This window comes from Sinocyclocheilus grahami, unplaced genomic scaffold, assembly GCF_001515645.1.
Source record: "Sinocyclocheilus grahami isolate Dianchi unplaced genomic scaffold, SAMN03320097.WGS_v1.1 scaffold356.1, whole genome shotgun sequence".
Classification (NCBI taxonomy): Eukaryota; Metazoa; Chordata; class Actinopteri; order Cypriniformes; family Cyprinidae; genus Sinocyclocheilus; species Sinocyclocheilus grahami.
Window position 1 is genome coordinate 1,427,824 of NW_015505535.1, and position 26,540 is coordinate 1,454,363.

The 26,540-nt window shown below is 35.5% G+C and overlaps 4 protein-coding genes and 1 long non-coding RNA gene across 10 annotated transcripts in view; all 5 read right to left on the bottom strand.

The window, feature by feature from the left end:
• Positions 1-10,264, bottom strand: part of LOC107548879 (clathrin heavy chain 1-like) — a 58,778-nt gene extending 48,514 nt beyond the window's left edge. For 2 of the 4 annotated variants that reach the window (XM_016229722.1, XM_016229721.1), the window contains exon 1: positions 9,945-10,264. In XM_016229722.1, the coding sequence (XP_016085208.1) occupies positions 9,945-9,986 (42 nt within the window). In that variant the 5' untranslated portion in view covers positions 9,987-10,264. The remainder of the gene's footprint in view (positions 1-9,944) is intronic. The other 2 variants (XM_016229724.1, XM_016229723.1) reach the window with 1 other exon arrangement.
• Positions 10,265-12,212: 1,948 nt separating this feature from the next.
• Positions 12,213-16,327, bottom strand: btg3 (B-cell translocation gene 3). Of its 3 annotated transcripts, none has more exons than XM_016229727.1 (5): positions 16,156-16,327; positions 14,518-14,724; positions 14,252-14,389; positions 13,967-14,168; positions 12,213-12,529 (listed from the first exon to the last, which is right to left on the bottom strand). In XM_016229727.1, exons 2-5 carry the CDS (start codon positions 14,688-14,690, stop codon positions 12,317-12,319), a joined length of 726 nt encoding a protein of 241 aa, XP_016085213.1. In that variant the 5' UTR covers positions 14,691-14,724; positions 16,156-16,327; the 3' UTR covers positions 12,213-12,316. The 3 variants fall into 3 exon arrangements, with proteins under 3 accessions (XP_016085213.1, XP_016085215.1, XP_016085212.1); XM_016229729.1 differs by having other exon boundaries at positions 16,003-16,327; XM_016229726.1 differs by having other exon boundaries at positions 16,229-16,325.
• A 3,130-nt stretch (positions 16,328-19,457) lies between these two features.
• On the bottom strand, positions 19,458-19,887 carry LOC107548844 (uncharacterized). The gene is made up of 3 exons (XR_001604504.1): positions 19,865-19,887; positions 19,715-19,786; positions 19,458-19,583 (listed from the first exon to the last, which is right to left on the bottom strand). It is a non-coding gene; the product is annotated as an uncharacterized lncRNA (long non-coding RNA).
• A 5-nt stretch (positions 19,888-19,892) lies between these two features.
• On the bottom strand, positions 19,893-21,023 carry LOC107548828 (uncharacterized; the record flags this gene model as incomplete). The annotated part of the gene is made up of 4 exons (XM_016229650.1): positions 20,914-21,023; positions 20,532-20,663; positions 20,310-20,444; positions 19,893-20,170 (listed from the first exon to the last, which is right to left on the bottom strand). Coding segments are annotated over exons 1-4 (606 nt in total), but the record flags the coding sequence as incomplete, so codon positions are not given.
• Positions 21,024-22,262: 1,239 nt separating this feature from the next.
• Positions 22,263-24,000, bottom strand: LOC107548843 (uncharacterized). Its single transcript, XM_016229666.1, has 5 exons — positions 23,945-24,000; positions 23,437-23,790; positions 23,011-23,304; positions 22,807-22,890; positions 22,263-22,645 (listed from the first exon to the last, which is right to left on the bottom strand). The coding sequence occupies exons 1-5, from the start codon at positions 23,964-23,966 to the stop codon at positions 22,497-22,499; spliced, it is 903 nt and encodes a 300-aa protein (XP_016085152.1). The 5' UTR covers positions 23,967-24,000; the 3' UTR covers positions 22,263-22,496.
• Positions 24,001-26,540: the final 2,540 nt, after the last annotated feature.

The window sequence follows — 26,540 nt, forward strand, 5'->3', positions numbered from 1 at the left end:
TGGATGTCCTGTACAGAGCACATTCAGGGCTTTTCAGAGATACTAAATGTTTGGATGTTTCACCATGACCACCCCCTCTCCTTGGTCTTCAAAAATGTCTGATATTAATTTAGTGACACTCTTATGGAAATATGATAATATTTTGTAATTGTCATTTAAATCTGACAAATTTTTAAACTGTGTGTCATAAATCAACATCTTAGGAAAATGTTATGGGGTTTCAAATAAAAATATAACTTTGTTACGAAACAGGAGGTTGATTTCATACATGTCCTCATATGAAGACACCGGGACTAAAAGCATGTTTATTATGCATTTTGGGAGACACAACAAATTAATAGGGAAAGAAAATATATTTCAATTTTCCTATGAAATATTATATATTATTATGAAAATCTTGTCAATTATTACTCTCAATATTACACTTCTTTATTCATTACATGTTGCCCCAAAAATACATGAATATGCTAATTAGATTTAGTTTATAGATAAACCTGTTTGTGGCCATTTGACACACATTTGGCATGAAGAAAAATGGTATATCAAATCATTCTGTTATAACACAGTTGAGAATGATCTTTATACAAAGTTTGGTAAAAACAAATCCTGAAAACTAAAAATGTATTGGTGATTTTAAAAAAAATCTATTGTTTTCCTATGCATGTTCATTGATGTCTTTTTTTTTTTTTTTTAAGAAATTGAGTCCCGATGTCCTCTACCAAGGACGTAGCATAACTTATGAATGAAATATTTTTTTTGTAAATATTTTTTTTAATGCTCTAAACCAGTGTTTCCCAACCGGGGTGCCGTCTGTCGAGAGCAGGGGTGCAGTGTAAAAAAATTATTTTTTAATATTTTTAAATTGCAAAAATGTTCAAAAAAAGCATTTATTATATAATATCCATTTCTGATGACGCCAATAATTAGAGATGCACCGAAATTCTGGCTGCCGAAAATTAGTTTCACTTTCACGTGGTGTGACGCTCTGCGTATTATCCCGCTCTATGCGTGTGCGCTCCGCTCAGTCGCTCCACTCGTATACCGTTCATGCTCATCGGAACAGTAAAGTCCACTCGAAAAACGAGCCGACATGAAACATCTCTGTAGTACAGTATTGTTTCTGTCTGCGATAGCTCTACTGTGTTGTAACATGGTGTGGTATATGGGCATCTCTGGTAACGCTGCCCTCTCATTCATTGTTCTGCTAACCGCATGTTATGCTCGCGTGTTCTGATAATAATATAGCTTTCTAGGACTAAACATTATTTGGATAATTGGTAGAAAAAAAATTTGAATCTCTTAATAGCCCTACTGTTAGACCTGAAAAACTAAAAAGCAATTTATTTCATTATTTTTTATTTGTGCTATCATTATTAATTTCTTTATTTGTTCTTATTTTATTACTGACTGTTTACTTGTCATTTTTTATTCAATTCAAAGTTTGAAATCAAGCGATCTCGTGCTACTGCAACAAAATTACCCAACTGTAAAATAAAAAAAAACACTGAGTGAGCAAATATTTGTGATATAGTTTAAGTTATAATGGTAATTAAACAATGTTTACATATGAATAAAAGCCTACATTAAAATCTGTCATATAAATTGGTCTCCTCATTAGAATTTAGCCTACTGATTGCCTCCATGGACAAAAAAAATTAATAATATTAAAAATATCTGACACACACACACACACACACACACATACATTTCCAAAGGGTGCCGCGACTAAAAAAAGGTTGGGAAACACTGTTCTAAACAATGTAATGGCATAAAAAAATACAAATTTTTCCCTAAAATGTTTTGCCGGGTCTTAAGAGGTTAACTCAACAACATCGACACCGAACTCAAATCAGCTAATGAAGTGTGTTTCAAAGCTGGTTTCAGTCTATTAAAGAGACACTTCTCAGTTCTTCTTAACTATTAGAATTAAACCAAACCATGACGAGACTCGGGTATCAGTCAATTACAGACAAAAATAAAAGGCAGTGGAAATCCAACTCAGCAGCACCACACCAGCTGCCTAAGAAGTCTGAGTCACCGAAGGCTCGGTCAGAAAGACTGACCCTGAGAATAAGATCTGCACTTCCACACAGGAAAACACTGTGATCTGGACGCTAGAGATGCAACAATTATAGATTTTGTTGGTACGATTATTGTCTGAGGAATAATCACAGTTTTTTTTTTTTTTTTTTACGATTATGACAATTATTATGCATTTATTCATTTCCCAACATTACTAATGTATAAAATCACAAGAACACTTTTGAGATATTAAAGTGTTATTTATTGCTTTTGAACAGAAATAACACAGTAACCAACAATACAGCACAAAATAATAATTAAGACAAACAAAAGTCCGTCTCTCCCATTGGAATTAAAAAAAGGTGACCTCTGCTCTGTAAACATCCATGACAGTATTTCTCTTTTGAAAATAACAAATAGAAATGGATCACAAAAGTATTTAATGTTTTCAGTTTGTACATTCTTTACATTTCTTTTGGACCTGGGGTAGAGACTTTGGAAACATGGTGAAAAAAAAAATCTTGTTGGTTTTTACTTATGAATAATACTACAACAGGGATAGTAAATAACAAAGTTAATGAAGTAGCCTATTATTAATATACGACTAATATACTTTATTTGTCCCACAGGGGAAACTGTTACTAATCATGGAAATAAACTGAAATATTATTGTAATCAACTGTCATCCATACGTATTCATTTTAATAATCTTTATAATAATTCATATGATTTTACATGTGGCCTGAGAAAATCATGTCTATTATTTTGGTTTGTGAGATCGGAGATCGCGCTGCGCACGTGTACAAACATTCAGGAGGACACAAACTTCTTGAGAATGCTGCCCCGTGACTTTTATTAATAAAATAGATTAAATAGACTACTGGAGAGATGCACAGACGCAGGTAGGCTAATTCACACAGGCAACTGTCACCTCTCTCTCTCTCGCTCTCTCTCTCAAATAATTAATTCAAGTAGCTAAATGTTATAATGAATTAATTCAAATAAATGTGATCTTACCGCACTATTTCATCTCTTTCTGATCTGAAGCGGGCAGAATGCTGAGCTAACGAGCTGTAGCTTTGCGTCAGGTGGTTCTTGCCTTCACGTCGTGCATTAAAATCATTCAAGCTAGCCGTGCATTATCCCTTATGTATTCGCTCTTTAGCAGCAGTTTTTTACGGCAATATTTAAATGACACCCTGTTCATTCTTGATGTACCCAAAATGGTCCCACACTATCGACGGGCATTTCTCTGGTGGAAATAAAGCTTCGCTGTTTGGTTCATCTGTCACAGTTAATCTAATGCAGTAGCCTCTGTGCCTCTGATAAGCACGTCATTTTAAGATGGTGCACCGCTAGTGTAACTTTGTTTTCGTTTTGCGCAAACTGCAACAGTTCCATTCCGTGTAACAGAAACACTTGGTTTAGCGGAACCTTTACGCTTAATTAACCGTGACATTTTAAAGTGCGGTTAATCGCGAAACCGGTTAATCGCTGCATCCCTACTGCACGCTAATAAATGCTGATCTTTTCTTGTACAGTAAATTAGTCTAATTCTATTATTCACACCATATGACTAAGCACCACATGTAGACAAGAAAATGCAGCGACATCAAATCTGAAAAGAGACTTACATTTGAAATGGGTTCAGAGAGGAGCAAAGGAGGAGGATTTAGTGTAGGAGACATCATGACTTCAGGCATTTTCAACTAAACTGACATCTGCTTCTGTATCGACTCTTCTAAGACCAAGTCAGATGGCTAAAAGGCTGAAGTTGTAGCTTGTAGCCAAAACCCAGCCTTGGTTTTATCAGCCGCCAGACAGATCTTGAATGCCAGTAAGCTCAAACAGAGGCGGCAGTCGAGTTCATGACACTTACATATCACCAATCACTAATTTCTAATGCACTATGCACCAGCTGTCACACATGCTAAATTGCAGAGATCAGAGCTGACAGCTGGACACACATGAATGAGAAGTCTTGGTCTTATGTAACATCACTTACAGCACTGAATGATGCTGGATGGGAGGAAAGTCCTCTCTGACATTAACAAAGCTCTCAACAGTCAGTGTTTAGCAGTTAGTTGCCAAGGTGTTCCAAGCTATGCAACCAAGACCATTTGTTTAGTCTAAACTCCACTTTACAAATGATTTTGCATTGCATTTTGGGCTGATAACTGTCTCAAAGAGCCAAGCTGATTTAAACCTGACTTGTAATTAAAAAAAGAAGAATATAAGAGATAAATTAGTCAGATGACATTATTATTGTGATAATATTCTGCTTAATACAAAGTTAGCCTATACAAAAACAAAAATATGACTTCCAAAACGTATATATAGTGTAGTGTGTATATAGTATATATATAATATAGTGCATGAATAATTTGGACTACATTTTTGATGATGGCTGCCAATCATCCAATGAGCCAATGATGATATTGTATGGACAAAAAAAGAACCCACGTCAGAACTTCTGCTTTTGTATTCTACAGAAGAAAGAATGTCATACGAGTTTGAGATGACATGAAAGTGAGTAAATGATGACAAGTCTTCATTTTTGGGTAAATTAACCCAAATTACAATTGGTTGTGCATATGTACTTCTAATACAGAGGTTGTAGGTTAAATAATAAACATCACTGACTAACTATTGAGAAGTTTGGCAAGGACTTTATAGTTTAGTACTTTAATTTGCTAAATTACTAAACTAAGAGAATAAATATGAACTAATTCTAGACAGTGAACACTCAGATAAAGCATTTAATTGCTGGCTACAGGTATCTCTGGCTCATGCTGCAGCTCTCAGGCCTAATCAAAGAACAGGAAGCACATTTTCTAGGAAGAGCGCAACGGAATCAGCAGCACCTTTTATCAATGGAGAGCGGACGCCGGCACACCCGAAGCCACACCCACATTCCTTTGTCATGCGGCACAGAAAGCCACATCATCACTAGATGCTAACCGAGAATAGTGAAATAATAATAATAATGATTAAAAACATTAATTAAAAAGGACTGATTCCCCATTTCCATTGAAACAGAATAACAATTTGTTATTAAATTAAGCTATTTTCATGGCAGGAACCCAGTAAAATTTGTTAAAACTAGGTATATAAACAAATACATATATTTAAAAAGGAGATAAGAGATAAACAGACAAGATCATTCACAGAAATATAAAATGAGAAATCAGAAAAAAAACTATAATATAAATAAGAACAAAATTCTTATTAAAAACAAAAAAACAACACAAAACATTGCTACTGAGAACAGTAACCTGCTCACGCACATTTCTGTGACCTTTATTACTGCATCTCATAGATGACATCACACATGATGACATCACTACTGAACAGGCTGTTCCGATTGGCTGATGGGAAACCCTGCCCTTGTAAGCTCTCAAACGTAACAAGAAACACTGAAGCAAATGTAAGGGAAAGAGCTCTCGCTGCCGTAGCATCAGCCTTAGGCCAAGCGTGATTCATCCACAGCATGTAACTGCTGCTTGCTTCAGTGTCGTCTCAGACATGCCCAGAAACTAACCCTCTTTCCCAATAGGTAGCTCACGGTCCATCCTATAAGAACATGCTGTGTGGCTAGAGAAACATCTACTCGAAATAGCCAGGTCCTTCCTGGATTTTTGTGGACATCTCTGGTCGGTGCAAAGGAGGGTGTGATATTGATTTTATCCTGGCAAAGAATTTGAATCAATCATTTCTAGCTGGTACAAGGAAAGCTGTTCTTTTGTACCAGAAATAATTCAGGCAAGATGAACATACTGACTACAGACTATTAGTAAGTAAATATATATATATATATATATTAGACTTGTGCAAGACCTGTTTATACTCTACGGATCAATAATAGTATTATTCTTTAAAATATTAATCTTGGATCTTGTCCAATTCACACAAATAGACACTGTAGCAAAAAAATTGAAATTATCAAGCAGATCAAGCGTTGACAATCTCTCCCCTGTCTGCAGGTGTACTTGACTTCCCATTTTAGACTGTTTATTTTACAGTGGTTAGATAAAGATCTTCACCAGTAAGTTAGCAAACTACAAGCCAGATACAAGAGATGGCATAAACCACATTTGAAGAAAGGAAAGACAGCCGTTAGCTGAATCATGAAACCTCCTAACAGTGTTTTTCTATGTACACATTGAGATTTATTCAAATAAAAGATTCAGATGCAGAGTATGAGTGAGTCATGGAATTCATTCATTTATACACTAACTAGTAAGTTATTTTTACAACTAATGCATTGAATGATTACTTTCATTCAGAAGATGCATTCAATTGATCAAACGTGACGGTACAAGAGTTTAGTTCAAATAAATGCTTATCTTTAGAATTTTTGTTCATTAAAAAACAATCCTGAAAAAAAAATGTATCACAGAGATATTAAGTAGCACAACCATTTTTAACACTGATAATAAGAAATGCTTCTTGAGCAGCAAATCAGCATATTAGAATGATTTCTGAAGGATTATGTGACTCTGAAGACAAGTGAAAATTCAGTTCTGCCACAACAGGAATAAAACATATTTTAAAATATTAAAAAACTGTTTCAGATTTAAATTGTAATAATGTGTCAAAATATTACAGTTCTGACTATTTTTGATTAAAAAAAAAACATACCTAACATACTTTTTAAGAGGCAGGATCATGTGCATGTAGAAATTTATTGGCAGCATTCTTAGCATACTGCCTCACAAACACTCACATGCTACCATCAAAGCATATTAAACTTGCCCCCCTGCTGGCACTTTCACTGACTATCCCCAGTGTGGCATTGCACATTAACCCTTAACTGCCAGAGACACTTGACTTTACTGGGTTAACTCAAGCGGTTGTTTCGTTATGCTGACCTACACTGCTTTTGAAGTGTTCATGCATTTAGCACATTTCTATGGGCGAGCTTTGCTTTCACAAATCTGGACGAGTGCGAGAAACATTTAATACTTGAAGCATCAAGTGCTTCTCTGAGTCTGAGCAGATAAATTCAGAATCAGCCCATCGTTTAAATTCATGACTTTTTAAAGCTGTCAGCACATTCTTTTCTCCAACCTCCTGTACTCGTTTAATCCTTTTCCTTCTCCGTCCAAGGAAAAATGGCACCTTGCTCAGCACAAAACCCTGATTGCAGAAGGCTCGGGGAAGGATACACAATATGCTGAGGCTTGCACCGCACTACCACTGTCCTCCATAACAGGAAGCTGGGACCCATTGTGTAGAAAGCTAAATCAACACGTTAAAAGCTGTGACCATATGACCATAGGTGACATGTGACCAGCCTAGCAGGTTCACCATGGACAGCAGAGCGGGAAAGGGAAAAGGAGAAATGAACACCAACAGAATCCTCTTGGAAATCAGAGTTCATTGCCGAGGAGTTCAAAATGGATAATGGATCTCCATTCACACGAGATCACACGAGAGTCATGTGTGATCAGCAGGGTAGAGTTCAAAGATCAAATGCATTCGCAGGGCTTCAAGGTAACATATTAAACAGCATCACATAAAACACACGAAAGCCATCTGCAGATCATCTGACTTGCCCCTGTATCATGCTTATGTTACTCTTAAAACCAAAGAGTAATTTTCCTAAGTGTTTTGCATTGAAATCAATGCACTACAGGTTATTAGAAACAACTAACTTGCTGCACTAATATGAATAACTAATGTGTAGCCAGCATCGAATCATGATACACTGCATTAGATTAAAACAGCCATTACTTGGTTTTTACAGCTTGCATTGCTTAAGGCCTGCTGCACCTGTATACCTAAAATCATCTAGTAAGGTATAATGCAATAAACTATAAATGATGTATATGGAAACAGGAGTCAGTAATGGTGGTTAGACACCAGTTTTATGAACATACCTATCGTTATACTATTCATTTTGCCATAGAGGTTTCAGCAAACCAAAGTAAAGCAGCACTACAATGTGAATCAGACAACATGAGCAAGTCTTGTCTTAATGATACTGTCTTCCTTGTGCCATTTACAGCATTATGCCACTGACTCCTATTGTACCCTGACCATTAGCTGTCACTTCACTAGAAAAGTGCTGAGCTACATTTGCATTTCATTAAGTTAAAATACCACCAGAGGGCTTCAGGCTCATTTTGGTCCATTAAGCTCTTTTGCACTACTCTAGAATCAGTTTCCCAAAATCTGACAAACTTGGACAGGATATACAAGTACATTTGAAATGCCTGAACTAAAAACACACATATTTCATTTCCACACACAATAATATATTGTAACCCTGAACGTTTAGTTCAAAAAGACATACACCAAGATGTCCATACATAGACAGTCTGCACACTTTCTCAGTCTAGAAAAAAACTCTAATCTAATTAGGCTGCAATGTTATTTTAGTATTTAGACTATTTATAGATTATTATAGTATTTATTAATATTTTGAATTAGCTTATTTAATTAAAAATCTTAGCTATTTTTAATGTGCTGTGGTTTTTAATATTTCTATTCGGCTATACTTTATTTTATTTCAGTTACAGTCTTAGTCATTTTAAAACAGGCAGTATTTCTGATTTTTGTTCTTAAAGATATTAAGTTTTCAGTTGATTTTTTTTATTTCAGCTTTATATCAATCAGCAGAAACTATTTAATAGTTTTATGTAACAATAACACCAACACGGATTGGCTTACTTAATATAACTTGCAAGAAAATTTTCAATCAAACAGCCTGAAATCAAAGTCCTGTTTGGTACCATTTGATACTATAATTGTATTGAAATAATGAGCGAATAACATAGTAAAGTTTGCAACATTGTATTGACAATTGTGTTTAAATCAAGGGGGTTTTGATATCTAATTGCGTTTAAATCAGAGGGGGGTTGACCAAAATTAGCTGTGATGTGGACAAGTGGTCACTTACTACGCAAACCTATTACAAATGACAAACACAGACCTGGCACCGTGTAAATATGATGCTCAACAATAGAAAACTGATCCAACACTAAGACTGTTTGTCATAATATGACCTGTGTCAAGGACACAGAAGCAACAATACACACACACAAAAAACACCCAAAACATCTATGATTACTTTGAACAGAAAATGCATTACATGTACAACAGTTGAATAAAATGAGTTACACCAAGTCCTAAAGGCCTTTAAGATGAATGAGAGCCTCAACTGATATAGACAAAGAAGTGACAGCAAACAAAGTATGAATTCAGTGCAAATAATAATAATAAAAAAATGCAGAGGCATCATGGGACCATACACATGTCTATAGGTGGGGCATTTTACACCTGCTACCTGAAGCAGGTAATCTCCACACCTCAATCACAAATCTGTCTTAATATAATAGGACAGGGAATAGGGAATAAAACAAGACTGAATCCTTTCTGTCTTAAACTGTGATTCATTTCAAGAAATTAAGAGTCTATTTATTTACGATTTCCTCTGCAAGTGTTTTTTTTTTATATAAGGACACAACTAGAGGCAAAGACAACTGAATAGTTTTTATAAGCCATGTGAATGCAAATCTCAATATATTCTAGAAACAATCAATTTAATTTTCCAGCCATAAATCTTTTTCAAGCTACATTATAGTTTCAATACACTGCATTTACATCCATACATATTTACATAGCTTAACCAACCCTCTAAATGATTGAAGAATTACGCTCAAAAATGCTGTCTGGGAAGGCAACTCACTGGGCTTTATTTGTGACACAACCAGAGTATTTATTATTCAGCTGATTAACACCGACAGTAGCTAAGCTAACTCCCCTGCTACTACTAACGTACTGCTGCTGATGGAAGGTCATCTTCACCGGGGGATGGGTTACTACAATTGCTTATTTAAAAACACACTGACGTTTTCACTGTACACTCATAATAAAATTAACGAGCCCCTCATTTGAAGAGGTTTTAAAGTCCTTACCTGCAGGTGCTCCTGGAATCTGATGGGCAGGATTTGAGCCATGATGATGGTGGTTCCTCTTCGCTTTCCTCTCTAATTCTTGCTATTATTTCTGCCTAATCTAAACAACTCCAGAGCCGGGAATGAATGGAGGTCGTCTTGTGTTTTTTGGGGGGGGGGGCAGACGAACTGGGAATGTGTTAGGTTACTCTAGTCGCCCGCTGAATGTAAATGAGGCGCTTCAACTCCAGAATGTCAACCGCCGCTGAGAGGAACTCTAGAAACCTGCAATGGCGGCGGAACCCGTCCGGTGGAGAAACGCACCGGAAAGAGACGTAGACCTCAATGGAGGCGGAGGGATACGTGTCCTGTGAGGAAGAGGGATTTTAGTTTGTTTGACAACCGCATTTTACTACTTAGATGCAAAATACACATAAATATATCGCGAATGTGTTACGAGTATATTTGGATATGGGAGAAGTTAATAAGATACGTTTGTGCGAAAAGGCTGACGGTACTAGTTCTTTACGAATCGCCCTGTGCTTTTTGCCACATCATTCGTCCTCGTGAATTGACGTCAGTTCCGATTTTTATTTCTCATGTTTTATTTGTATATTACAAGCAGGGGCGTTTCTAGGCCTTCGTCAGTACTTTCAGCGCTTTTTTGATTGTCTATTGATACGAAGTGCAGAACAGAGTCGTTTGCTAGCAGCAAATGCAGGTGTTGAGCTTAAAACAGATCTTCGTCGTTAGCAAACGATAGGATGTATTTGCAGGCTTGGTTTCAATTTAATGTAATTAAATCGCTGTTTTTGTTGTTTGTGTTCGAAGTATCCCATGTTTTACTCACTGAAAACGCGCTCCGAACGATTCAGTGCCTGAGAGAGCTGTCCGACTCATTCGAACTGATTCGTGATTCATTTCTGACCGATTTGCTGATTCATTTGACTAGTTCATAGAAAAGAGCCGACTCAAAAGAATGATTCATGTGTGAATCATGCCCGAATCGGGTAGCACTACTTTGGGAAAATGATGTGGAGTATATGTCGGTTTTATTTACTTGACTGTCAAGATTTTATTATTTGTAATATGTGCATCTGTTTTTTGCAAGGTTAATCATATAACAGCATGCTGTCCATTTAGGTCAAATACATCAGTTGAATAAATTAATTTACATTTATAATGTATATAAAATTCTGCCTATTACATAGCTACATATGATCACCCATAATTGTTATGAATCTACCATGAAGTTGCCTAGATTTGATTAGAATTGTGCAACCGTAACCAGCACAAGTACTAATTAATTCATTTTGTAACTCCAGAAATGTGCACAAGAAAAAAACCTTGAAAGTGGTGTGCAATATGTAATATAATTGTAATGAAACACAAATACTGTTGAACAGTGCACTAACAGCAACCTGTTATCCAAGCACGTGGCGCATATTGGATGCACACTATGGTAATGTATAACAGACATGGGTGTGTAAAAAAGCGAAGTGAATTTGTTAGGAAATTCCTCTGGAGTCTGTAATGGTGGGGTTGATAGCCATGAATTGTAGTCATTTCCTCTTAAACTTGGTCAGTTTGTGAACAGTTTGCGCTGCTGAGAGGGAGGTGTGGCAAGCATAGTGAACTTGTTGAACTGACTCGTAAAGAAACACATCTGTACTACTTCTGTGTCCATGTAAAACTTCCACATACCACAAAATAGCTGCTTGAGAATGAGCTAAATAAAACTGTACTATAAAAAGAGCACTGCAGTTCTATACTATTGAGAAAACAAGTCAAAGTATGGCACACTAAGAGCTTGTTGGCTGTGCCCTAAATTAAAGTGCGCAGTTATAAAGAAAAGGAGTGAAATATTATGTCGTACTGCCACCTAGTGTTTTTCTAACAAAACTACAAATACAGCAGTAACCTCAAATAATAAAAGATTTCATATTCTTGAAAATGTTTTTTAATGTTATCCATAATTTAAGTGGTCTATGCAATACATAATACTTTACTGTGAATAAATAAAACATTTGGTCACTGAAACTATGACAAAAACATGATGTAAAGTGTTATCAAATGATCCCATATAACATAAATACAGCACATTGCCATTACCATAAACATTTAAATACTTGAAATATTACTAATCCAATATGTACGAAGTTTACCGTTTACATGTTCTATTACAAATACTCTAAAGTGCAAACAGTTACTGTTACAAATTTTTTTTTTAATTGACCAGTCACAAATTCAAAAAACAGTGACAGCAGAACTACAAAAATAATTTAAAAAAACAATTTGGTCAGTCATCTTAGTGGTAATTTCAAAAAACACTTTTCCCAATGGAAAACCCCTCACATTGACACCAACAAACTTTCATGCTGTAGTAACAGTGGTCACTGAAGCTGATGTACTAGGTTTGAAGTGCTGCCCCAGTAGCCGTGCTTGCTGCGGTACCCCTGCTGGACCCAGCTGTGCGGTTTAAAGGAATGGCTGGGTCTGCAAGGGGGGCTGATCATGTAGTGTGGCCGCTGAAGGTAATGCCCTTTCCCTGGGCCGAACTTCTTCCTTGGTACAGAATGCCATACTGGGGCACTGGCATATACAAGCTGTATTAATAAAAAAAAAATGAGAGCAGAAATAGTTAGAAACTATGTTTAAAAAGGCAATATATTTTACTGATAAAAGTAACTTAGCTAAAATACCCTTTAAAAATAGTCTACAATTCATAGCTCCACTTTCAATAAATGTACACTCAAAATATTATTTTTCATGCCATATCTGTTATACTCATTGCATAAAAACGTATATTCACATAAAAGTTAAAGAAAGTGTGCTCAACCAGCTGAAGAGGAGATGCAACCAAAAACCAAAGCAAAGGTGCAACACTCACTTAAACTTTGATTAAGAACAAGTTAGATTTGTAACTAACATGTCTGAACAAAGGCTTTGAGGATGGCCAAAATGTTACTTGTTTTTGAACAATAAAGATTTAGCAAGTGTTGCACCTTTTCTTCAAGAAAAAAAAGCCCCTTTTACACAGTCTTTTTTTGGTAAATTACCGTTAAGAGACCATGTGCGTACAGGACCTCTTCAACAATACCAGTAAATCAGTAATTCAGCAGCACTGCTGCTTTTAATTATTTTTCCTATCTAAACATGCACTAGACAAACGTCCAACCATTGCTCCATGTCTCGCACTCAAGACCTGCCTTTTTTCCCCCCATTAACCAGCACCGCAGCTGTGCAATAAAGTAACTGTGGTACGGTTAGTATCTATAATGTGTCTAGTGCAAAAACACTTTCTGTATAATCATCCTTATGCCTGTTACTTAGAAGTTTAAACATTTTTATCAGATCGGACAGATAGTGAAACTAAAGCACATTTCCTTATTCAGGTGGGTGAAGACGGCGCATCTTTTACAGGTAATTTCCGGTGACTGACATCAGAGATTGTGAATGAGTGTGGGTACTGATGTGTGAATGGTATCTTACGGAAAAAAGAAGGAACGTTGTTGCTTGTGTGAACAGCACATTTGTATATTTACATGCTGTCATGCTGGTAATGTAAAGGTAATTTCCCAGAATTACTGTGTGGTAGGGGCCATTAATTATACATTTCTTACAACTTTAAAAACAGACAGAAGATTTTTCTGTTAAATATTTGATAGAAATAAATCAAATCTAAATTTTCCCAGCTGAAGCCTCTTTAAAAACATCTAATCAGACACTTCTGAATAAAACAGTTGCCTAGTAACATTATAAGGAGTCCTTATAAATATTGTTAATATTGTGTTTTAGTCAACAGACCTACACTATTGTTCAAAGTATGAGCTCAGTAAGAATTATTTTAAGAAATAAATTTTTAATAAGCAGGGACTGTTATTTTAAATTATAATATTTTACAATGTTACTGTATTTTTGATCAAATTAATGTCACTTGGTGAGTAGAAGAGACTTTCAAAAACAAAAATAGTAACAACTTTTGAACAGTAGTGTAACTGTGGCAATTTAGGCAATACAAACATATTTAAGACATTTTGTACCTGATATGGAGTGTGGTTGTAGCGAGGTGGGGTGTACAGGGCCTCTCTACAGTTGGTGTCCTCATCCGAGGAGGATCCGGAGTGGTAATCTGACGTGACCCTCTCCACAGCGCTCGTCACTTTCTTTGTCACATCCTCTTTATCATCATCATCATCACTTGAGAAGGTGGCTACAGTGAAACCATGATTCCTCTCGCCATACCTGTAGCCAATTCAGAAGGAAAGATGTCAAAAACAAACCAGCAGAGCACTTCTAAATAAATCTGCTTTATTTCATCAACTCACCTACAGCACACCTCTCCAGGGTCGACCCACAGCGTGAGCTCCTTAGGCAGACCGAGGTCCTTGTACTGCACTCCACTCTCAGCACAAGCTCTGAGCAATTCAGCATCCTCTTTATGAAAGCGGTTCACTCTGATGCACCTGCACAGGATACCTTTATAGCTCATTTTAACATGACACATCTGTTCTGACTATCTGTGAATCTAAGGAACTTGAGATCTTTGTCATTAGGATGTCAATGAACAGTACTGCTTATCAGAGTGCTGTACCTGAATGCTTGGCCCTTGCTGGGGTTGTCTGGATACCAGTGACCCTTGTACTTCTCCTGCAATGCTACCGTTAAACGCACCACAAACAGGTCCACCTTTTCCGCATCCAACTTCTCGTTCTTCTTTATCAACCGCTTCAGGAAAAATACCACCGCTGCTATTTCTTTCTTCATCGTTAGCTGTTCAGCTGAAATTCAGGTCCAACTTCTGTGAATACAGTGACTTTCATGAGTACAAATACCCCAATGACACCCTGTGATATTAATTCCTTCCTATGAATATAAATTCATAAACAAAACAAGATTTTCAATTTAAATAATCTGGTCATAAACAATACAATTGTGTAAATTAAATAATTATATAAATTAGGTGCACAAATGTTTTTTAAAGGATGCATTACATTGATCAAAATAAAATAAATACAAATAAAGACAATTATGTTGCAAAAGATTTCTATTTCAAATAAATGTTGTTCAAAGAATCCTGAAAATTTGTCCACACCTTCCAAAAACATTAAGCAAAATAACACTGATAATACCAAGAAATGTTTGAACATTAAATCAGCATATTAGAACGATTTGTGAAGGATCATGTGACACTGAAGACTGCTGAAAGTGCCTTCACAGGGGTACATTTTAAATTGATTATAATAGAATAGTTATTTTAAATTGTAATATTACTATTTCCACTGTACTTTTGATCAAATAAATGCAGCCTTGATGAGCAGAAGTCTAATTTAAAACCGTAAAAAATTGTACCGACCCCAAACATTTTAGCATAATTGCAAGTTGTTTATTAATTTCTTAAATAAGGCATTAAATAATAAAAAAGAATAATCAACACATAAATGTTTTATTTCTACTGCTACTACTAAAAAAAATAACATATTAATAAATATAGAAGATCCTGCTTCATACTTCTTTTTTTAAAGTTCAGAACAGGTTTCATTCTAAACCATCAACCCATCAAATTCGAAAACAACAGAAACATAAGCTCCTAAGATCTTCTCTCTATAGATAGTTCATCTAGTGTGCACTACATCAAGTGATCAACACAAAGCTGGGCGGTCAGACGGCGGGACAGAACAGCAGGATGGCGCGCTAAATACATCACGACCGTTTGAAACACAAGACCATAACAGAAACGAGCAGTAACGTTAGTAGTCTATGGACCTTAACGGTTTTTAATTTTCTAAAGTAAATTACGTTTAATAATTACCTAAAAATTTAAAATTCTGCGTTGTAGTTTAACCTACCAAAATATTATCTACGTTAGAGCACTTGCGGATAAAAGACGACAGAAAAAAACAGTTCAGTCAGATTTTGTAAAGTATTGATGATTGCTCTTTATTTGCGCAAAAGCTTATTTGGTCAGTTAACGTAACGTTAGTCACACAGGAAAAATTCAGGTGCCCAACTAAACTTAAATAAGTAACAAGACGGCCTTGTTTAAATGTCACATATTAAAACTATACTCAATACTTAAATTTCCAGGTATTTCGCTTTAAAAAATATAAACATAATTATCACAAAACGAAATTAGCTAACTGCCTAGCCGAAGTTAAGGTGGCCTCGATTCGTTTTCTGTTGGCTTTTCTGACAGTTTCCTTTACAACCATTAGTTTCAAACAATTCTTAATTTAATATTTGGAGCTAATAAACATATCAGTTATACGCGAGCTCGCTACATCACTACAAACGGACATACTGACCGTGTTTTCCTTTCATCCACATGTGGACAACTCCTGCTGCCGCGCGCACAACACACTTCCAGATCTGCTCCACGCGAATAAGGGTGACGTGACTTTGTCTTGTGCGCATGCTCAAAGGAAATGATTCACGAGTCGATTCTTTTGAATCGTGAAGCGAAAGATTCATTGTAGTTGGTAGAAGCATATACATAACACATGCATAAAAAGGAAACTGAAAAAAGTAAAATAAAAAGAATTTATTGCGTCTATGTGTAGAAGAGCACGCATATAAATAAACAAAGGACGGACGTGTTTTACTCCGTAAATTTGACCAAAATAAAGCAACAATTAATCAAAATAAGCATACCGCTCCGAATTCTATGTTTCCGCCACTGAATAAAAAATATAATTCTGTAAGTCATAATAATGAGAAACTTTCTCAAAATTATGACTTAGTATCTCGTTATAATGAGAAACTTTCTCGTAATAATGACTTATTTTCTCATAATAATGAGAAACTTTCTCGTAATAATGACTTATTTTCTCATAATAATGAGAAACTTTCTCGTAATAATGACTTATTTTCTCATAATAATGAGAAACTTTCTCGTAATATACATAACACATGCATAAAAAGGAAACTGAAAAAAGTAAAATAAAAATAATTTATTGCGTCTATGTGTAGAAGAGCACGCATATAAATAAACAAAGGACGGACGTGTTTTACTCCGTAAATTTGACCAAAATAAAGCAACAATTAATCAAAATAAGCATACCGCTCCGAATTCTATGTTTCCGCTACTGAATAAAAAATATAATTCTGTAAGTCATAATAATGAGAAACTTTCTCAAAATTATGACTTAGTATCTCGTTATAATGAGAAACTTTCTCGTAATAATGACTTATTTTCTCATAATAATGAGAAACTTTCTCGTAATAATGACTTATTTTCTCGTAATAATGAGAAACTTTCTCATAATACTGACTTATTTTCTCATAATAATGAGAAACTTTCTCGTAATAATGACTTAGTTTCTCGTAATAATGATTTAGCCTAATCCAAAAAAAATACTTACTTGACGCATGCGCAACGCAAGAGTGACAGCACGCTAGCGCCATCTGTTGGTCAAAGCCATGCAGGAACACCGCTAACATTGCTTTGTTCTGTAATCTAAAGTGTATAATGCTATAGTCTGTCATTAAATAACGATTTCAGATCAATGATCTGTATGTAGTCTTTTGTGTACTAGTTACTCTGCCAGATAGTTATGGATTCAAGCATTCCAGACCGATATTTCAGTTAAGAAATCCAGGCATTTTATGAAGAAATGAAAGCCATTACACATATAAACTTAATTTATAGATGTGTATTTCGATGATGTATTAGTTTTATTAGCTGTCCCTTTCATGCATCACATGCAATGTTAGCGGTGTTCCTGCATGGCTTTGACCAACAGATGGCGCTAGCGTGCTGTCACTCTTGCGTTGCGCATGCGTCAAGTAAGTCTCTTTTTATTTTATTTTTTTTTTGTATTAGGCTAAGTCATTATTACGAGAAAGTTTCTCATTATTATGAGAAAATAAGTCATTATTATGAGAAAATAAGTCATTATTTCGAGAAAGTTTCTCATTATTATGACTTACAGACTTATATTCTTTTATTCAGTGGCGGAAACGGGCTTCCATAGAATTCAGTAAACGTGAAGTAAAGGGTAATGGGCCGTGGTCATTTAGGGAGAATTTTTTTTCTTTGGAAAAATAATGATAAAGTAAGGGCTGGGGTGCAATGGACTGTGGCATTTTTATAAATGGGACAATAGCGCCCTCTAGCTTGAAAAGGGGTGTTTTGCAGGCAAAGCTATTACCCAGAAGCCTGCTTGATGAAAACCAGTCAATTTCCATTGATGCATGGTTTGTTAGGACAGGACAATATTTGGCCAAGATACAACTATTTTGAAAATCTGCAATCTGAGTGTGCAAAAAAAATGAAAAATTCTAAATATTAAGTTTTTCAATTGTAGTTCTTAGCAATGCATATTACTAATAAAAAAAATTGGTTTTGATATTTTTATGGTAGGAAATTTACAAAATATCTTAATGGAACATGATCTTTACTTAATATCCTAATTTAGGATATTAAATTAAATTAATATCCTGATTTTTGGCTTAAAAGAAAAATCGATCATTTTGACCCATACAATGCAGCTGGCTATTGCTACAAATATACCTGTGCTACTTATGACTGGTTTTGTGGTCCAGGATCACAACTAGAAAAATTCTAAATATTAAGTTTTTCAATTGTAGTTCTTAGCAATGCATATTACTAATAAAAAAAAATTGGTTTTGATATTTTTACGGTAGGAAATTTACAAAATATCTTAATGGAACATGATCTTTACTTAATATCCTAATTTAGGATATTAAATTAAATTAATATCCTGATTTTTGGCTTAAAAGAAAAATCGATCATTTTGACCCATACAATGCAGCTGGCTATTGCTACAAATATACCTGTGCTACTTATGACTGGTTTTGTGGTCCAGGATCACAACTGATAAGCTGGTGAACTTATGATAGGGTGTCTGTGTTGTGAAAATTTGACCTATCCAGTCAGAATGACTAATTCTACCTTTAATTATTTCAATCTTGTCAGCAGGAAATTTTTATCAGGGCATGCACTACAGTCATAATAGCCTAGATGTGCTGAACCGAGCTGGCACATCTTGTCAACAGGAAATACCTATCATGATGTAGCTACTCCCACTCTAATAAATGTGTTAAAAACGTGGGTAGCACTTCATACACTATCACAACGATGAAATAATATCACAACCTGGATTGCATGGGACACACTAAAACTGAAAACACCTGACAGTATGTTCTGAATTAGCAAAACATAGCATGATTCATGATTACACGTGTCAAGAGGAAAGTTTGTTGATGAATAACAAATATATTTAAATACATTTTTTTAATACAAATGTGTAGATTATTATTTAAATGGCTCTGTGTCCAAACGCATTAGCTACATTTCTTGGAAGCTGGACTGAAGAAAGTGAAGGTTTTTAGGCATTCTACATTTCACAGAGAACTTGCTAAAACCTTCTCCACTTCACACAAAATCAGACAAAAAGGCCAGTTAAAGAAAAAAAACACCAATCAGGGTTTGAAACTTAGACACTTTATTTTTTGAGTTACAGGTCTACATGTCTCACTGGAATAATAAGATGGAATAATCAGTTTTGGGGAGGTGACAGTTGCTGTATGAAACTGGATGATGATCACTCAGTATTGAATACAGAACCACAGTCTTCAGTTCAGAGTCAGGTGTGACACTGACGCTCACATGCTGCTGACAAGCTCTGTACGGACAACCTTGAGAACAGATTATCGATGCAAAAAATTAATGAGTAGCTCTGATCAATGACAAATTCATAAAAACATGAGGACGGCATTGTGTTGGAGATAGCATCGTATTTTAAATTCAATGGCATAGGCCTACTCACACATTGCTGTGATGATCATGAGGACTGAAGTTAGCAGCGAAGAGATGAACAAAGCTATCTGAATATTATAACCTGTAAGTGAGAGATAATGAAGGGTCATTCTGTATTGTATTTATATTATGTGTAATGTATTTATATGATGTGTAATACCATTAAACCCGTCTCTGTTCCCGTAACAATCAGGAGACATGTGGAGTATTGTTGGTTGGCTCAGGGATGAGTGGTTTACCCAACACGAGTAGTTTACACAGTCAGATATATTCAGGTATGAATGGAGGGTGAATGATCCATCTGGGTTGGTTTTGTTAATGCTGTGTGTGAGAGAGGCGTTCTGAAATTCTCCATTTCTCATCCACAGCTGCTCTAGAGCAGAAGGGTAAAACCCCTCAGAGCTGCACAGGATCATGTGAAATCCACCCAATGCACTTATATGTGACACAGACACAACGGGGCGTGCTATATGAAATACAAGACAGTTATAATAAAATGCTTATTTATCAAGAGCATATACTATGCATGATACACTGTTATACAATATACATTATACACTCAAATGTCATTTTGTGATTTCTGTTTTTAGTCATAAAAATCTTACCAATCACTTGAACAAATGTTCTTTCTTCTCTCAAAAGCACAGGAGGAGGGGGTATAGATCTTGTCACAACACATTTGTAAGTGCCAGAATCATTTATCTGCAGATTTGATATCTCAAATGCCATTTGCACAGTTTCTGGAATCCAAATAAATCTAAAGTGATTTCTACATGGCCGATATATCCATGATTTGTTACTGTTCATTGCTGAGCAGCACAATGCACCATTAGTTATCAGTTCCACTATGTCATCACTGTCAGTTGCTGGTTTGTAGTTACAGCTGATATTGACTGACATTCCTCGATGAACAGTCTGAACTGAGGTGCCGTTAAATAATGCATGTCCAGCTATAAACACTGAAAAAGACAGGAGAGTTATAATACCGTAATAATAATAACAATAAACTTTATTTAACTGAATTGTTGCATCATACCATGTGTTAAAAGTAGTATTCAGTTGTTACCAACCAGTTCACTATTTAATTTTAAATATTATTTACGAAATAAACTATTCTGTAATAAATAAACATTTTAATGAAATAAAATTGAATTTTAACCTGGGGTTCAATATTTGAAATTAATTTGACAGATTAAATAGAATCATTACCAAAAAAGAAAGAGTGAAGCATCCACACACATGTGGTCACAGAGTTACACTTTGATGACATCTGGAGAAAACAAAAAGAGAAATATTTGTATTACATGACATGATCCACTATTCCGTTTTTATACGACTGACGATTTTATACGAACAAAAACAGCCAGAAGAGAAAAAGATCAGTTCAGCAGCACTAGATATTAGAAACCTCATCGTAGCAGCGTTAACCTTTTTGTAATTTAACTTCAGTGTAATATAGGCTAACAGAAAGTGTAGCTAGTGTCGTAAATGTACATTATTTAAAACGTACGATATACATTTTTTCGTATAGGATACGCGTTATCACGGTTTGTGAAAAGCGTCTATTTTCAAAACATTTGACCATAGAATAGACGATCGACGATTCAGAATCAGACATACCAGAGAGCCGTGAAATCAGCAGTTTTTCAACAAACTTTGATAATATCTTGCAAGACAGATTTGACCGATGACTGTGACTATGGCTCCCAAAGTTATTTACCAAATTCACCAGCAACACAAAACATTATAACATAACATCTGGAGTATTATACTATTTTTCCATGTATACATAGCCTATTAATACTGATCTTGTTTTATGTATAATAAAATTCCCATTCTCACCATATCAGGTTTTAGAAATTGCATCCTCTTTTGTGTTAGCCTATGCAGAGACTGGATGTTCTCGTGATGGTGCAATGAAAAAGTGATGTTGGTCTGCTGTGGTGGTGTAGCTAATTTTGGTCAAATCAACAAGCTCAACCAATCCAACTAAGGCAGACTGAAATAGTACTGGGTTTGTAGGTTAAAGAGGAACTAATGAAAGTTTTTGTTTTGGTTTGTTTTTAATCTATCACTTTTAGGGTACTTACTAAAATACTTAAAAACTGTTTTGTTTTGTTGATCGGTATTCATCCAGTGAGGAGCCAGTCAGCTCTCTTCTTTTAGGCCTTCATTGATTAGACAAGTCTAGTATAACAGTGTTGCATTGCTCTGAAAGCAAGCAGGGTTCAGTTTTATTCCAAGCTGAAAAATAAACATTATGACTCGCAGCTGTGTGACAATGTCTAAAAAGTGCATAGGAATTCAAATGGTGAAACCAAATGTCCCGTAGACCTTATTTGCTTGTATTTGTCTCCAACAAGACTCATTTTTTTAGAACAACATCTTCATGCTCTGACTGAAGCCTACAGCAGAACTGAGAAAGCGATGAAATGGTCAGGTTATTTTAACCACACCGTGTCTACATGCTTGATGTAGGTCATGAGAAAACTTTCAAGGACTACATTTTTTAAATAGGTAATAAGCCAACACAGGAAAGAAAACTATAACCTGCAAGCCATTTAATTGGTTTTTACGTGCTGAAGCTGGCAATGAACACAGGTCTTATATTTTGTGTCATATACTCTGTCAACATACTGTATATACAGTCAACAAGATGTTAATGGAAGGTTAAATAATCATATAGAAATGATATATTACATACACAAATTTGGTATCAGGTTATTGAGTAAGATAGAAATGGATCTGGATATCTATCAATGTAAAATCTATCAATGTAAAACATTTGGTGTTCACTGTGGAGATGAGCGAACTCTGACAGGGCTGCATGGAACTGGATGATGGTCACCCAACAATGAATATATGTCATACTGCAGGTGAGATTGGAGATCAGGCTCAGGTGTGACATTCACTCTTTCATGAGACCTGTGATGTGCTCTTCCTGGATGAACATGAGAATAATGACTTGATCAGAATATTTCTGATTATTATAGCATTTGTTTTAGATTTCATTAACAACATTATTCTGCCATTGGTTACTGAGATTTAAATTGATAAGAAAAAAAAAGACACTGTGTGTTGGAGATCAAATGTTAAACTCACTGGAATGCTCACACACAGCCGTGATAATCAGTATGGTGAGAATCAGCAGCGAAGAGGTCACCAGAGCTATCCATACATTTGTATCTATAGAAGAAGGTTATTGAGCAGATTACATAACAAAATTGATTGTTTAACAGAACCATCCAATGAGACACACTATGGTATTTAATGCTATTATGTACTTTAATTAAAAACACGTAATACCTCTGTTCCCGTAACAATCAGGAGACATGTGGAGTATTGTTGGTTGGCTCAGGGATGAGTGGTTTACCCAACACGAGTAGTTTACACAGTCAGATATATTCAGGTATGAATGGAGGGTGAATGATCCATCTGGGTTGGTTTTGTTAATGCTGTGTGTGAGAGAGGCGTTCTGAAATTCTCCATTTCTCATCCACAGCTGCTCTAGAGCAGAAGGGTAAAACCCCTCAGAGCTGCACAGGATCATGTGAAATCCACCAAATGCACTTATATGTGACACAGACACAACGGGGCGTGCTATATGAAATACAAGACAGTTATAATAAAATGCTTATTTATCAAGAGCAAATACTGTACATGACACACTGTTATACCATATATGCACTCAAATAACTTGTCATTGTGATTTCTGTTTCATAATAATCTTACCAATCACTTGAACAAATGTTCTTTCTTCTCTCAAAAGCACAGAAGGAGGGGGTATAGATCTTGTCACAACACATTTGTAAGTGCCAGAATCATTTATCTGCAGATTTGATATCTCAAATGCCATTTGCACAGTTTCTGGAATCCAAATAAATCTAAAGTGATTTCTACATGGCCGATATATCCATGATTTGTTACTGTTCATTGCTGAGCAGCACAATGCACCATTAGTTATCAGTTCCACTATGTCATCACTGTCAGTTGCTGGTTTGTAGTTACAGCTGATATTGACTGACATTCCTCGATGAACAGTCTGAACTGAGGTGCCATTAAATAATGCATGTCCAGCTATAAACACTGAAAAAGACAGGACAGCCGATAAATATTCAGTTGCATTTGAAGTCACTTTATTGTCATTGTTGCATTATAGTATGAAGATTTAATTCAGTGATTTTCCAACAAATGATTATAATCTGTGCTTAAAATTTGAACAGAATTGCATAATCATTACCAGGAAACAAAGAGAGCAGCATCCCCGCACATGTGGTCAAAGCGTTACACTTTGATAATATCTATTGAGAAGAGAACAGCAAGATAAGTCAGTGGAGAAGATAGTGATACATTTTGTAACATGGATACATTGTTGTGGTTTGTTTTGTGATAATTACCAGCTGTATATTATCTCACTTTTGGATGATTCACATAATATTGTTGTCAAATCCTAGGCTTACTGAAATGCGATACCAGTCCTCTATGAGGAAGTATTGGTATAACTGTTTTTTTTTTATGTGTAATTGTTTTGGTTTGCATTGTGTGTTTCTCGTTAATGGACCCTGAGTCAGGAAATAAAATTTCACTTACTGCATGGGTGCTTTGTTAAAAGTACATGAAATGTTGATTTGAACTGAAATTACTTTGTTAAACAGAAGAAATCAGATATGAAAAACAAGAAACTAGCAGAAGTATGAAACTGCTTGCCAAGCCGAACTCTGTTATTCACTTTAGCAGTTATTTTAAATATACTAACTATATTTAACAATAGACTGACCAATCAGAATCAAGCGTATCAACATTTACGCTTTCTGTGGTGTGATACAATGAGAGAATAAATTTCACATGCATTACTGTATTTGCATCATAAAACCGCCAAAACAGGTATTGTATATGATTATGTCAGAAAACAAAAGCTGATTCAAGCTATTTACCAAATTCAACAAATAATATATTTGCAGATATATAGACCATTATTGATCTTATGTATTATGAAAAATTCTCACCATTTCATATTTCAGAAACTGCATCCTCTTTTGTGTTTTGCAGAGACCTGCTGTTCTAACTCATGATGGTGCAAATGAAGAAGTGATGTTGGTTTGAGGTAGCTGCGTAATTTTGGTCAAGTCAGATACAAGCTCGAGCAATATTATGTAGTACAGAGATAGCACCTATTTTGTAGACTGAAAGAAAAACAACTTAAAGCTTAAGCCATGACAATCAAGAGCACTACGTGTTCTCATGCAGTTACTACGTGACAAACAATGTACAATGTTATCTGTTCATCCAGAGCCAATCACAGATGATCCTTTCTTTCATGCTTTCATTCATTGGACCAATATAAGCGAGGCGTTACTCATTGTCCAAGCTACAATAGAGAATTAACATCATGGCCTGCAGTCGTGACAATCTAAAAGTGCAAGGGACTTCAAATGGTTAAAACAAATGTCCTCCATACCTCATTTGCCTTTAACCTCTTTTGTAGAGCATCTTCGTGCACTGAAGAACCGGTGAGGTCTAGTTATTTTAACCACACAGCGTGGGAGGATGTGAGCACGTGTGATGCAGGGAAGCTGTCACGTGAAAAAGCCGATAAGAAATAAAAAGAATGACTTACGCCATGACTACAAAGTCTGTGCATGGATGATGTGCTCAGAGCGAATTACTGCCTGCAGTTGCACACAGTTTCAGTTGCATCTTAAGGCTGTCAGAGGAAGCTCTTTGAAAGAGACTTCCTCATGTTTATTTATACAAAATGTGGAATGCTATTTTTAGGCTTCATTTTTGTGTGTTGAAGCTATCCAGGTTGGAAAACTCTACACACCTTTGTAATCTGAACAGATTTTAAAACACTAGGCATCATACACTTTCCGACTTTGTATATGGTTACAGAGGAAAACTGGACATTGTACAATAAACAACTTTCAAACACAACAAACTCAAACAGAAACATGTAAGAGATGCATAACAAATGTAATTTGACCGGATTAAATAGTTTGAGGCTAAACAATCCGAGTCTGTGCCTTTTATACACTACACAATTTTCTGTCAACCCAAACCAAAGCTGTCGAACCAAAATCTGCACACTGACTGTAAATTTTGGCAACTGGTGCGTTTGGACTGAAAATTGGGCAAAAATCTGTACAAAAGTTGCATAGTGTATTTCAAACTTTAGTGTAATGATTGAACACTGCAGAAAAAGACATAGTGTATTTCAGCCTTTAGTGTAATGATTGAACACTGCAGAAAAAGAGCGGCAATTAAGCAGCCACAGATAACCAGAGCCATACTAACATATTTAGGCAAACACCATGTTTGTGAGTGTTAATATTAAGTTACTTATAATAGTAACTTATATGTTAGAAGCAATATTGCCAGTTACTTTGTCCATTATGGCTCCACCAATGAAAATAGTTTGAAAGGAAGCCACAACAGAAAGAACCACCAAGCATCTCACATCAAAAGCAATGTTATTTCTGTTTATGAACTAATCAGTTGAGTGAACGTTTCAATAAATTACTCATAAAGAGTCACATTTCGTTCCTGAATCATTCTGAACAAATCAACTGAACGCATAATTCAAAGACTGATTTATAAAAACTGTTGCTTGTTATATTGATGCAACCTGCAAGAAGGACTCACCGAATCTCTTTTACTAATGCACTTTTGCATCAAATCAAATTTAAGCCAATTAAATTTTAAGACCATGAGCCAGTTGCATTAACATAGCCACTATGTTAAGACTGTGGCTGCGTCCGAAATGGCATACTTGAGTAGGTATTTATTTAATAAGTAATTACTTCGTGACTGCTAAAAAAAAAAAAAAAAAAAAAAAA

Excerpts from the sequence above, each read along its gene's own strand:
- LOC107548843 (XM_016229666.1), bottom strand. The coding sequence starts at position 23,966 with ATGCTGCTCTCTTTGTTTCCTG. Across the intron at positions 23,791-23,944 it reads GCTGCTCTCTTTGTTTCCTG|TGTTTATAGCTGGACATGCA; the intron begins GTAATGATTATG and ends TGTCTTTTTCAG. Across the intron at positions 22,891-23,010 it reads TGATTGTTACGGGAACAGAG|ATACAAATGTATGGATAGCT; the intron begins GTATTACGTGTT and ends CTTCTTCTATAG.
- btg3 (XM_016229727.1), bottom strand. The coding sequence starts at position 14,690 with ATGAAGAAAGAAATAGCAGCGGTGGTATTTTTCCTGAAGCGGTTGATA. Across the intron at positions 14,169-14,251 it reads CCTGGAGAGGTGTGCTGTAG|GTATGGCGAGAGGAATCATG; the intron begins GTGAGTTGATGA and ends AATTGGCTACAG. Across the intron at positions 12,530-13,966 it reads ACAACCACACTCCATATCAG|CTTGTATATGCCAGTGCCCC; the intron begins GTACAAAATGTC and ends TTATTAATACAG.